The following is a 14,046-nucleotide window of genomic DNA, read 5'->3' on the forward strand; positions in this document are numbered from 1 at the left end:
GATCATCTCGTGAGTGCAAGACAATGACATGACAAATCACTGGGAAGCACAATGGCGTCAAATTTAGCACTGCTGGGCATCATTTTTCATTCCCTTCTTATGAGTCATCTGTCATTAAAAAAAAGATTTGGAGCCTAGCAGCAATAACCAAGGAATTATTTTCATACTTATTAATAAAGGAACTAAAGCTGATTGCTCTGACATGAGACAGGAGGAGCTTTTCCCAGCGTTCTGGTGGCTTTTTTTCCCCCTTTTAACTCTTGTCCTAGTCGGGTTTGCTTGCCCTCTCCTTAATCTCCTCAGCTGCATTTCCAGTGCCTAGACTTTCAGAGGAACATCAAGTGCTGCAGATAAAGTGATGAAGGTGTAAAAACTCCTGCTGAGAGGCTAAATCGGAATCGCATGTCAACACAGTTCAGGCTCAGTCCCTGGCAGGATCACTGTTTTTAATGCAATTTACTAATTAAAAGCGAGTACCAGATTACGGAAAGTCTGGAACGAAGCAGCTTGCTAGAGGAGTATTTTAGCTCCCTGAACTCCCTGCACCGGAGTCTGCTTTTCATTAAACTACAGCTAATTTGGAAGTTGATGTTTCATCATCAGCTCTCCATGTTTAGACTGGAGATGCTTTCACTACAGATGCAAAACTGTAGTAAGGCCACGGGCAGGTGTATTTTATCCACCAGATGTACTGTAAACGCATTACTGAAGATTAGCTGGATTTCTTCCTTTAAATGTACACTGCGAGATCCAACTTGCAAGCCAGCTGTTTCTTATCGGCCCGTTTAATCTTCCAGAGCCCGGCTTTGCTTCTTCCTTGAGCAGCTATTTCTGTAACGGATCGGGCGAGGGAGAAGGAGAGCGCCGCTATGAATTTTAATGCATCCAACGGGGAATCCCTCCCGCCTCCTCTTTTTGGATGAGATCCTCGAGGAAAGACCCAGAACGCAGCGAAGAGGAGGAGGAGGAGGAGGAGGCGGAGGAGGAGGAGGAAGAGAGGGACGGCAGAGCCGCAGTACTAGGGAAAGCAGGACTGGGGAGCCGCCGGGAGACGAGGGCGACAGCCGCGGGGTCTAATTAGGGAAGGTGGCTAGGACGACACCGAGGCGGGCAGAGGGGCGGGTGGGCAGCGCGGAACCATGGGGAAGGAAGCATGACTCGGAGCGTATTTCGCTGCCTGACCCCGGCACGTCAGCAGTGGCCGAAGCGCCGCGGACACATGCGCCCGCTGGCATCCCCCGGGGCCGGCTGCGACGGGGACAACGTGGAGGTGATCCCGCTGCCGCTGGGTCCGGGAGAGAGGTCGAGTCGGCGGACCGGGCGCTAGACCGCCTCGCCAGCCGCACGCCGCGTCCCGAGAGGAGGAGCGCCGGCCGGCCGGGAGCGGGGCGCTGGTCGCTGGGCCCCGAGTCTTGCTCTAGCCGCCAGCACAGCCGCCGCCGCCGCTCCCACTGGCCGCTCCATGGATAAGGCGGGCTCGCTGCACACCTCGGTGCCCACGCCGCCGCCCCGGCTCTACCTGCCGCGCAACTTCAGCTGCAGCGCTTGCCTCTATGGCAGCCTGGCCGAGCAGTGCAAGGGGGGCTGCAGCCCCGACGGCGACGCCGCGCCCCCCCAGCCCGTGGTGCGAGAAGCGGCGGGCGAGAAGAAGCCGCCGCCGCCGCCCCGCGGCCGGGAGCCCACGCTGCCCGCCGTGCCCCCCAGCCCCACGCAGCGCCGCCGCGCCAAGTCTCTGCCCACACCCGGCGACCGCAGCCTGCGTCCTGCGCTTCAGCAGAGCCCCTCTCGCCGCAAGACGGTGCGGTTTGCCGACTCCCTCGGCCTGGAACTCACCTCCGTGCGCCACTTCTGCGAGGCCGACCTACCGCAGGTGCCGCTGCCCGCACCGCCACCGCCGCGCACCGCCGACCTCTTCAAGACCAGAAAGCCGCCGACGCTGGGCGATCTGGAGCCGGTGCTGTTCGGGCCGCCGCCGCCGCTGCTGGAGCCGCTCTTCCCGCCGCAGCCTGGCGCCAGCCCCGGCTTCACGGAACGGGTGCGACAGCACAAGGTGAGGCTGGAGTGGGTGCGGGCCGAGCCGGCAGGGCTGCGCGGTGCCGTGCGCGTCCTCAACCTGGCCTACGAGAAGACGGTGTCGGTGCGCTACACGCTCAACAGCTGGGCCAGCTGCGCCGAGGTGCCTGCCGCCTACCAGCCGCCCGCGCCGGCGGACGGCTTCACCGACCGCTTTGCTTTCTTCCTGCCCCTGGGCGCCGCCGCAGAGGCCACGCTAGAGTTTGCCGTCCGCTATCGCGTCGCCGGCGCGGAGTATTGGGACAACAACGAAGGCGCGAACTACCGGCTGCGGGGCCGGCAGCGCGTCCTGCCCGCTGCCGGACTCCCGCAAGACCCCGACAGCACCGCCTGGATCCACTTCATCTGAGGCAGGGGCGCGGCAGGGGGCGGCCGCCTGCTGAGGGACTGAGGGAAGGAGTCGACGCGGAGGGAGCGCGGAGCCCCGCGGCACTGGCGGGCTGGTCCTGTCTCCGCTGAGGGCCAAGGGCTGGCTGCCCCTAACTCCCAAGCGGGGCTCGACACCCCTCCGGCTTCGTCAGCCCGCCCGGGGTTCTGCGGCCCAGGGCAGGCCTCGCTTCCACCCGCTTCTCTGTAAGTCGCGGAAGGTTTTTCCTGAATTGTGTTTACAGACGGACTATTTATATTTTATATTGCACTGGCCATACCGACGAGAAGCCTCCCACAGTGTGCGGCCGATGCGGTTTTCTGCCTTCATCTCCCAGCCGCTGCACTGAGGCTACCACCAAAGCAGCTGCCCGGCCAGGCTCAGGAGACAGATGGGCCCGGGGCGTTTGTGGAATTCACTGCCCTGGACCAGGGCCCTCAGGTGCGAACAGAAGCTCCCGGGTGCCAGAGGTCAGGATCATCTGCCGTCACCTCCACGGGGTCAGCCTGTGGGGACACGGAGGGCACTGTGATGTGGCATCCACCCCAGCCATCCTGTTTGCCTAAGCCTGCTTAAGCAAAGCCCAGCCCAGTTCAGAGCCTCGCTGACCCAGTCGCGTTCATTGCTCTGTGGGGTTAAGGGCCTGACAGAGCAGGGCTACGAGCAATTACCGGTTTAAACCCAAAAAGAGAAGAGTACAGATGGCCCCAGGTGTAGCTCTGTTTCATCATGCTGTGAAAACTATCGATCAGTTTAAAGCAGAGAGGTTTGGGGCGCGGTTTTTTGTTGGTTGGTTTTGGGTATTTCGTTTGTTTGGGTTGTGCTGTCGTTGTTTGGTTGTTTGGTGTTTTTTTGTTTGTTTGTTTTTTTGTTTTTTGTTTTTTTACCTGAACTATTTAATATGTTTAAACGTACTTAGGAAAGAAAAACAAGGTCACATACTAATTGAAATGCAGCCCACTGAGAGACTTTAAAAAGCAAGCGTTTTGTTTAAAATTCACGTGGTGTGTTGCTGTAAAGGTTTGTCAGGATGCATTGTTTGTTTCGGTAGGACTGGTCCGTAAAGCTGCTTGTGTTCAGGTCAGCGGGAAAGTCATGGAATTGCATCAAAGGAACTAGAGATGGTAAGAGCTGAATCCGTCATTTTAGTCTGCATCCTGAGCAACACTTTCAGTTTTATTCCTCTTCACAGTTTAATTGGATTTCTTATGCTGAGCTATCAGTGCAAGATTCTGCTTTCTGAAAAACAAAACGCTCCGAATTTTTGATAACTTTCCTAGGTGACAGATTTCAATTAATCTGTCTAAATTGATCCAATTTTGTGAAGAAAGCCATATGTTTCCATGTAAAAATATATCAAAATTAAAGACAATGCTCACTTCTGCCTTCAAAGGCATGTTTTAAATTATATTATCAGTAAATGCAGTATTTTCCTTTTAAAACTTGCTTTTTCAGGAGTGTAGCTGAATACATGCTGAGCTGGTACCCAATCTGGGTGCTGATTTTCCAGAACTTAGGCATGAGTGTTTGCAGGAGAAGGATCTCTACGAATAAGACTTCTGAGAGTGGCAAAACTGATGTCAGTGTGATTATAAAGATCTGTAAGATCAGGCCCTTAACGTTTTGGGTCTTCTCTAGATTGATGAGGAATGGAATGTGATTTTTAACTGCATTTGCATGCTCGTCGAAAGGGTTAAGTGTCCTGAAGAGCTTGATTAATGTCATAGAACCTTTTGACTTTGGTGGGAATTGAGAGCACTTTTGTCTCCTGAGGGTTCAGTCAGAGTAATTAAATTTATACATTCTGAGGAGAAAAAAAAAAAAGAAAAAGAAACGTCTGGAAGCTTAATGGGAAAAGGAGATTTAATTTAATTTCTCTAGTTCACTGTTTCAGATCTAATAGAAATAAAAGCAAGACTGTACTATTAGTAAGGTGGTTTTAATTTCCCACTCAGATTTCTAATCCCTTTTATTTTTTCCATTGAAAGAAATTCTAAAAGAAATGCACTTGTCCATATTTACTGAGTGTTTCCACTGGAGAATATTAAGGCCTGGATCACATAAGGAAATAATTCTATATATTACATGTTACAAGTGCATATTTATAAAGCTAGAACTGCAGAACTAGGGTCTTAAAGTGTCTGTGATTAAAGCATATCAAGTGGTGTACGTGATGAAGAAAGCCCAAGTGACTTTTAGTTAAACTTACTCTTTTTATAAGAGCCTTAATACTGGAGAGAAGGAAAAGACTTGTCTCCGTTTGAAAGCACTTTGACATCTGGTGGAAATAAAGCCAAACATCTTTTTATTTATATTATAGCTTTCAAAAATATCAGTGAATAACTTGAATTCTAGAACTTTGTTGGGTTTGGGGTTTTGTGGGTGTTTTTTGCTGTGAATGGCAGTTTTTATTGTTGCTTGGTTTATACAGCATCTGCAGGTCTCTAGTCATTTAAAAATCTCCTTATAGCAACTGTGGCTTAAACTGTCTTTGAATCTGGGATATTTAAATGGATGTATGTGCATTGAGTACACGCACAAGTTGTTGTATTACCCTTTTTTATCATGACTTAGCTGAAATTGCAGTTGCTTTTAGTCAAAGTGTTATAAGCAGAACTGAGCTCTGGCTTCACAACATCATTCAGATACTGTTGCTCTTTTTGTCGTGGTCCCTTTGTCAAACACAAATCTGAGTAGTAAACCTTTTGAGGCTGTAGCATACCAGAAGACTGTTTTGCAAATCAGAGTCTCCTGAGCTTCAACACTTAAGTTTTGTGAGAGTGGTGGGTTGTGTGAGTGTGTGAGCTTGTGTTTCATGGGCTTCAACTTGATCACAAACGATGGGTGATATATGCGCGAGTCCAGTAAGAGGCATGGTCTTCTAGAAGCATTTATAAACACCTACTTTTTAAAGCCTGGAAAGGTAAGGTTGCACCCAGCCATCTTTGACTAGGGAGTGCTGTTGATGAGGCCTGAGATCTTTTAACAGGAGTTTCAGTGGCATATGCCAAAGGTGCACTACTTTGATTGCACATTTTCACTCCTATCACATCCATTGATTTCCAGGCAAGTTTTATTCAATTGCCAAAAACATTCTCAACATTTGCAATGACTGTGAGTATTCTTTGGCAGCATTCATGTACAATTTCCAGTCCTTTAGACTGCAGCCTGGTGCTGTATGGCTTGCTACAAGCATCATGATAAATGGAGATGAAGTAAAAATTCCACATAATAATTGTGTAGTATTTACATAAATGATAGCTTTGAGAAGGAAGACCTGTGCTAAAGAGGGTAATTTTCCAGTTGGTGGCTCATCAATCCTTTTAATGGGAGCAGGAACAAATCAACTTTTAAAAATCATGTTTCTAAAGAATATAGTTCCACAGAGTGAACTTTCACAGGCAAAGGGAAATACTTGAAAATTTTCAAGCCAACCTTTACTGGAATAAATGTCACCTTGTATTTTGATTCACATAAATTGAGCCCATGCCACTGACTTTTCCAAGTGATGCTAGAATGGTTTAGGCAAGGCAATAACCTTTAGGTGGTGTACTTCACTTCTAAGTGAATTATTCATTGCTTCTGTCTCTGCAAAGGTAACAATGTGTCTGTCATTGAGTGTGCAGAGTTGTAGCTTTATGCAGTGTGCCATGTTATTTTATGTGCAATCCAGTGATACTTTACCCAGCAAGGCAAATTGTCCTCTATGCCTGATACATGTTGATGTTTGCTGCTCTGCACTTAAACTGGTAGATTTTTTGCATGTGATCCCATGCCTTCCATGGCAATGGTTTTGAAATCTACCCTAATTATTATAAATCCTAAAAGGAACCAGAACTGTTAAGAGACTGTAAATGGAATTTCAGCTAGCTAAACATAGTGCTGTTTATTAGCATAAACTCAATAACTGAAACTCTCATTTTCAATAACTGTACAAAATTTCAGGTAATTTTTTTTTTTCTCCTTTGACCATTTGCAAGCAACTCTTCGATGTGACTCTGTGTGCCCTGGTATCTCAGTAACCAACAGAATAAATGCACACCCTTTGTTGTTTCAGCATATGTGAGGGGAAAATGTACCACTTGAATGAACAAATGTCTGCTCGTGCATAAGCACGGTCTCTTTACAGACACGTGAAACGTTTTCTCCATAGCACCAACAGGCAAACATCTGCCAATTCTGTATTTTCATGAAAAGTAACCTACACAAACACTCAAAATCTGCTTTTTATCATATAATAATATATATAATGATTTTTTAATGTGCCTTTCAACATTCCCTAGGAAGAAATGTTACATGTTCCTTAGCTCTCTCACCAAAAGATCAATAATGGCTTTGTCATTAAAATGAAATTTATATTAAAAATATAATTAGCAATTCTAATTCCTGATACATATTCAGCTGTGGCAGAAATCCTGTATCTGTAGCAGCTAGAAGAGTTTGATAACACTTCCCCATATTACAATGAAAGAAATTACAGTCAGAAATATGTCTTCCTTGTACATCTCTACAATGATGTAATGAAGTAAAAAAAACCCTACTGTGACTATAGTTAATATATAACAAAAGATACTTATTGTATATATTCACCTCTTACACAGATATTCTAAATATATATTCTATCTGAAATAAAAAAAAATCTAGTTTTTTTATGAAATCTATTTGTGGAGACCTGGTCTTTTCAGCTTTTACTCTTGTTTATTTGATGCTGCATAATGCACATTGTTAAAACTTTTGGATGGATTTAGTCTGTCTACACAGTCTGTATAATACTAGTGCTCACTATAAGAATATTCGAGGAAAAGCCTTTTACCTTTCAATTATACTGCACGGCTTCTTGGCACATCAACAGTAATTCTGGTTCCTGTATGCACTTCATCTGTGCATGACCTGAATACCTGAAAGGTTATTTACTGAAGTGAAAATATTTTTGAGCACCACAAAAGAGGTTTTTCAGACATAAATAGTCGAGGATAAGAAGTAAGTGTAGTCCATTTTGCTGTGAAATAAAAATAAGTAGCCTTATGTAGAGCTGATCAGTACTTAGTGAAATGGGAGATGGTGATGTTTGTTTGCAATGAAACACATTCAGTGAAACACACCAGTTTCAATGGGAAGGTTTTCTCAGGTTCAGCTGATGTGAGAGAATTGTCCTAAAACAGTGAAGTGGTGAGAGGACTTCCTTACATTATTGCATGGACATGAATGTGGGGCTTCCATGATCCAAGGGAATGCTGAGCTGTAAAACCATTGGCTACTGTTGGACTCTGTCCAACTTAAAATACAACTTTTACATTATTTTGCAGACAGGATTTTTGACCCTGGATTTCCCCATGTGGCATGATATCCTCTTCATTCAGCTGTCCTTGCTTTTGTTTGAGCTTTCTGTTGTTGAGAAAGGTCTGGTTTGATTTTTATGCAACACAGGGAGATTATTTTACATTCTATTGTTGAGGGGAACGCAGGAAAAAAATTTGCTTTTTATTTTAGTGGGTTTTGGTGATTTTTTTTTTTTTTACTATGAAACAGTAGCATGCAGAAATAAAATATGCTTGCAATAATACATGCACTAGTGATTCCAAAGAACATAGGTAAAAAAAAAGTCAAATGTAAGATGTGCTTTGTTAAAAAAAAATATGTGCTTTGACTTAGCAAGGCAGGGAGAACTTCCTAGTCTCCAGTACGAGTGTATTAATGCCAGGGATTTCTTTCTATGCAATATTATGGTGCACCTGGGTTTTTTTTTTTAGGAGTTAACTTAATTTGTCTAGTTGATGTATTGGTGTGTGTGTATAGAATGTTCTGTTGAAAGTGTCATTAAGGAAACTGTGTGTCTTAACTAGTGATACATATTTAGGCTCTTGTTTGCTCAATCTGACTTCACTAAATCATAGGCAAACTGCTTTGCATAACAGTAACAAGACAATATCAGCAAAGTGCATAATGATGTTATACTTTCTCACCTTCTAGGATGAAAAGTTGCATTACTGTTGTGAGGTCTAGAAAATCTTTTGTATTTCTGTATCTTAAAAATAAGCCAAAATGTATTATGCTGATCCATATGTTTTTAAAGCTCACAGAAAGTAGTAAAACTAAAATTGGTTATGATTACTTGCAAGTAATCAGTTGGAATTACTTGCAAGTCCAGTTTCTAAACTGTGGTGTGTTTGTGGGCATCCTGTAACTGGCCTCATGGAGGTGCACCCTGACACAAGTTGTGCATTTTAAGGTTGATACAAAATGAGCTTAACCTGGGTGCAAAACCTGCCTACATCCGGACACAAATCCATGTTGCAATGCAGAAAAACTGACTGCTGTGACACAAAATCACTGTTCTTGGAATGGGTTTAAACAAACCTAACTCGTCACTTTTAGTGTTACACATATTATTTCTCTCTCTACTGGAGGTGCTGTCTGCTGAAGACAGCATTCTTTAATGTGCACCTTTTAATTACTGTTTCTTTGATTTACCTTGATCTTGTTTAAAAAAAAAACAACAAACTTGTTGTTTCTTAACGCTGTACTTAACTGGTAAATTACTTTTGGTTGTAGTTTCTTCTGCAGTGTTTATATTTCACCAAGTAATGTTTGTTTCTAATGTTTGTAAAACTAATGTAATATCACCAAAAGTTGAAAATCAACATTTTCTAATAATGCCTTGTAATTTACCTAGCCTTACAGTATCTCAGACAATTTTCCACCAAAACCACATCTAGTTACTGGTTGTCACAACTATGAAATATATATATTTATAAACCTGTAGCTTCCAGTTGTCATTAAAGATTAATGATATGGATTGTGAGCATGTGGTGAATGTGAACCTTCTTTTTTTTTTTTTTTTTTGGTAACAAATTAACCATGAGTTCTTTGTGGAGGGTCTGAAACAACTAAGTTCCAATTCATTCGTAGTACCTGCATGAAGATGTGATGCACCTGCACATCTGAAGACAAAGATCTAATGTTGGGGGGCAGATTTTCCATCCAACTTGTCCTTGGGCAGTCTCCATTAAGAGTGTTCTCTGTGGAAGCTGCAGCATACTGAGCTGTGTTGCTAATGTGGCCTTCTTAAGTGTAACCAGGATGCAAGAAGATAGGATTAGGTTATGGGTGGGCATAAATGGTCTTGTATGGTTTCAGACCCAGTTGAGCAGTCTGTAGTTCAGAAAGAGATGCCTGCAAGTCAGCTGTTTGTGGCTTTAATCCTTCCTTCCCAGCTTTGCATCATCACAGTCGCTAGTAACAGCTGAAACGTTCTCAAGTGCCTTTCAGGACTGAGTTGCCAAAGGCCTGTGCTAGAAAGTACAGAAACAACATCTCAGGAGAGGAGAGAGTGGCCTTCCTAGAGGGGAGGTATGAGGTATGTGAAATGAACTGTGAATTTTATGTTTTAAAAATAGCAGTTTCAATTTTTCAGTTTTGAAGGACTAGGAGGAAAGTTTCTAGGCCCCACCAATTATATTCAGCAGTAGCTGCAGTCAAGCTGCGTTTAGCCAGCACATGCCTTTTCCTCCTGTGGTGATGCAGAACTGAGGCTAACTAGGCAGTAGCTAAATGGATTGTAGAACTACTCTTTTTCTTTTTTCCTTTTTTTCTTTTTTTTTTTTTCTTTCTTTCTTAGCATTATTCTCTGTGTGCCTTTTGGAATCTACCAATAAATCTTGATCTGACTGATAGCTGAATTGACTCAGGGGATGTGTTGTGTGCTGTGGCTGTCTCACAAGGGGCAGCCCCTGTGACCAGCAGAGGTGGTAAGAGCGAGTAGGATCTGGTACAGAGAGAAAAGAGAGGGCAAAGAGGAGAGAGAGAGAAAGGAAGAACCTGGTCTTTCAGCAGCAGGGATTTGTGAGATCAGCTCGAGCCTTGCAACCTCATCCCAAGAGCTTGTGTTGCTGTGGTAGTCTAGACCCATGGTTCCCAATCTTTTTCTGACCTCAGGATGACTCCTTGCAACTCTCCATGTACATAGGGGCAGGAAGAATGGAGAAAGGGGGGTTGCCTGTGCTGCCTCTAAAGAGTGGCCCTTTGCAAGATTATGTCAAATTCCCTATTAGAAATACTGCTTTAGATCACACAGAAGCAGCAGCATGCATCAAAGGGCCACATTGTCCTTCAGTTCTTCTTTAAACCCATGGAAGATAAGGGAGATAAGGAAAAAAATAATCCTGTCAAGGTTTTGAATGTCTGAATTTTCTTCTTCGTTGTCCAACCTGATGTAAGAAGTGTACCTTAGTGTAACAGAAAGCTGCAAAAACTTTTCAGTTGTAGTTGGTGATACACTGCAGAAAAAAAAAAACTGTGCAATGGTGATATGACACCAGTTTTATCACTGGCTTTGCCTCACCAATGATGGTACAACTGAGGGGTTGACAGAACAGTCAGGAGTTGCCAAGAATACTTAATTCTCTGTCCTTTTTTCTTGATCCAGACTCACACAGCAAAGAAGGGAGAGAGGCGATGGCTGAAAAACAGTACTCTTGAGTCTGAAGTGCAGACTCATTATCCTATCTGTGGATTGATTTTCAGAGTTAGAGAAAGGTGCAGCTGCTGTGCTTCCATTAAAATACATCTCTGAGCAAGAGAGATTCAATAACATAAATAATTGAACACTATAAACAAAGGACAAATAAAACAGCCTAATAGCAGGGGATGTAGGACACTTGTACTGCACTAAAATACATCACCTCTGAAGCAACTGTTTCATGCTTTGTCAGCAAGAGAGGATTATCAATATCTTGAGGTGAACTCAGACCACTCCAGATGCCACAGATTGAATTCTCCTCCTAAGGGCTGGTCCTCTAGGACTGTGTCTCAAGTGATGTGGGGAAAGCAGAGAAAATTACCTTGAGGACAGTCCAAGCTGCTCTCAAAATGTGTCTGTGCTATCTGCAGCATATCTTGCTGGTAATTTACACTGATGGACATTGCTCAGAACTATCTTAATACTGACTTGCATCCATAAAGTCCTATTCCCTGGAAATGGCTTGCCAAAGGAATTTTGATTGTCTGTCCATCCAGCCATGTTCCCCCACATTAAAATGTTCACCTGTAGAAGAATCACTGTGTTATGTCAATGACTTTGCAGTCTCTCTGAGACTTCATCGATGCAAACATGTCAGCTTTTACAACATGATGTAATGTCAGTGGTGCAGCTTCACTGACATAAATATACTTTCCCTGGTGGCTTTAGTAGAAGAATGTTACCCAAACCTCCCACTCAGTCTCTGCTCTGTTGTCGAAATGTGCCTATTGACCTGGTGGCTGGCATCATGCTTGGCACTTGGTAACGTTTTAGACTGTCCATGCACATCCCTTCCCCACCAGACCACATTTTAGACATGCTGCAAGAAGCAGGAAGAGGGGGCTTGGGCAGAAGAAAGGTGAAAAGATGATGAGTACAATAAAACAAGGTTTAAGTGAATTCCCTTGTTGCATGTAGTGTGTCGGGAGTGGTTTCTAAACATTTGCAATGAAGCTCCATATGAATGATGATGTGCTCCATATGAATGATGATGTGCTCCATATTTTTCTCCGCTCTCGAAGCTGGTCTAGGAAGTAAATGACTCCGATGTCACTGAGGTACCTTCTAGGGCCCGAGCAGCTGAACGGGAAAACCAGGCTGGCCGCTGCCCTCCCTTGCTCTCCTGTGAAGCGCCATCGTGTGGTGAAAGGATGCAATAACGCACTCTTTTTCACTTGGAATTACTTTAATCGGCACGGCACCATCTGACAACCTGCAGCGTTCCACCCACTGCTGAACTCGGGTGATTGATTAATTAATTATGCACCGCTCTTAGAGTTTCTTTGTCTTCTCCCAAATACACAGCGCAGTTGGTGCCGTTTCCTTTACCTTTTGCTGTGTGACGTCTACCAGCATCACGACAGAAAAGCACCACGTATTCTGCTGAGGAGCTGAGGATCTTCTCACTTGATTTATTGGAGCAGTTCTGTTTATTTGCATGACGAAGCTGACACGAAGATAGATGTTATGTCCTTTATGTGTCAGCTTATGAAAGCTCTGTGATGGGAGCCATGAAGAAAAAGGAGTATGGGAGTATGAAGAAAAAGGAAGGGGGATCCTTATCTATAGGAGACTTCAGTTAATAGGAGAGTTAGAAACTGAAATCCACTGCACTTCTAATCATCAGAGCTGCTTAAGTAATCATCTTACTGATAATTTAATGACAGTGAAGATGACATTGCCCTTATTTTATGTTCATCAAAACACCACTGACTGGTATTACTTATTTTTTGGGTTTATTTTTAGATCTATATCATCGATATTTTTTCCCCTCTGGTGAGAAGTAACAATTACACGGTTTGTATTTATATAGAAGCTTTCAGGGGAGAGGCAGCACTTCACTGGTTAAAAAACAGACAAAATTTCAGGTCTTTTCAGGACTGACGTTGGTAAAAAGCTTCCAAAACTAGACATGGATTGAAAAAAAATAGTTCCAAGTTTAGTTTGTATTATTGAGTTAGATAATTTGAGAGATAAAGTAGTTGGCACTTGTGAAACAGAAAGCGAGTGTTGGCAAAAAGAAAGTTGAGGATGTAGTTAGCCCCGAAGAGTTGTAGAGACATAATTTTGTTGTGGGAGAAGTAAGGAAATCATAATTTGCCATAAACCCAACCTCTCTACTGAGTCTGTAATGTTTAGTACTCAGTGATTATGAATGGAAGGTTCTTAAGCTCAGGTTTGAGACTTAAGAGGTCACAGATAAAACAGTTATTTTGTAAAAAATCATCTCCTTTATTCGTTTTCTGCAGGAGCACACACTGGTGAACAAATTGTGTTTTCCCCTATGACTTATACAAAAGCATTTAAAATTGTGTTATAGACCAAAGCTAATACACATTCACTCCACCTTTTTATTTTGATGAAAGGCATTCATTATGGATTCATGCTGGCAAGCTTTGCATTCATGCTTTTACAGAGCCTGGCTCCAACTAGTGCATGCTGGTCTGCCTGAGGCTTCCTCCTGCTGCTGCTGAATGTAGTGAAGTGATGGGATTATTTGAAAGCTAAGAGCTCTGCTTGTGCAGCATATATCAAGCAAGGAAGAATACATTCTTTTAGCAGTGTAATTCAGGTACTTGAGTGAATTGTAGAAAAATATAAAAATATTTACTCCAATACACATCCTTTGGCCTAAATAACTGCAAAACTCTGGAGCTCTTGGCATGAACCACACGAGAAAAATACCTCAGTATTATTGTTCCCATTTTAAGGGGAATTGGGAATTTAATAAATCACTTTAAGGCAATGTAAAATCGTGAAAGAACTAGGGATAGAGAGGTTCTTGGTTCTCCTCTTTTGTAAACCAAAGTTCATTCCTTTTCCAGTTGTACACCTTGAAAGACAGGTTGAATTCTGTTTCAGATGCCTCTCTAGAAAGCTGTCATTTAATCATATTCAAGTCTAACTTTATAAACACTGCTAATGGAGAAGGGCAGAGCTTGAGGAAGAGATCAGATCTGCCAGTTTTCACTATTCCCCAGGCTCCTTAGGAATTACAGAAATTACTATTCCATGTTTCACTGATGAAAGGAAAGAATACAAATATTATAAGGAAAAAAATATAAAATCCATTAGAATCCTCTAGACT

General features: G+C 43.4%; 1 protein-coding gene across 1 annotated transcript; it reads left to right on the forward strand.

The window, feature by feature from the left end:
• The first annotated feature begins 1,462 nt into the window (after positions 1–1,462).
• Positions 1,463–2,422, forward strand: LOC128973545 (protein phosphatase 1 regulatory subunit 3E-like). Its single transcript, XM_054389887.1, has one exon. It carries the CDS (start codon positions 1,463–1,465, stop codon positions 2,420–2,422), a length of 960 nt encoding a protein of 319 aa, XP_054245862.1.
• The last annotated feature ends 11,624 nt before the right edge of the window (positions 2,423–14,046 follow it).

This window comes from Indicator indicator, chromosome 19 (assembly GCF_027791375.1).
Source record: "Indicator indicator isolate 239-I01 chromosome 19, UM_Iind_1.1, whole genome shotgun sequence".
NCBI classification, from domain to species: domain Eukaryota; kingdom Metazoa; phylum Chordata; class Aves; order Piciformes; family Indicatoridae; genus Indicator; species Indicator indicator.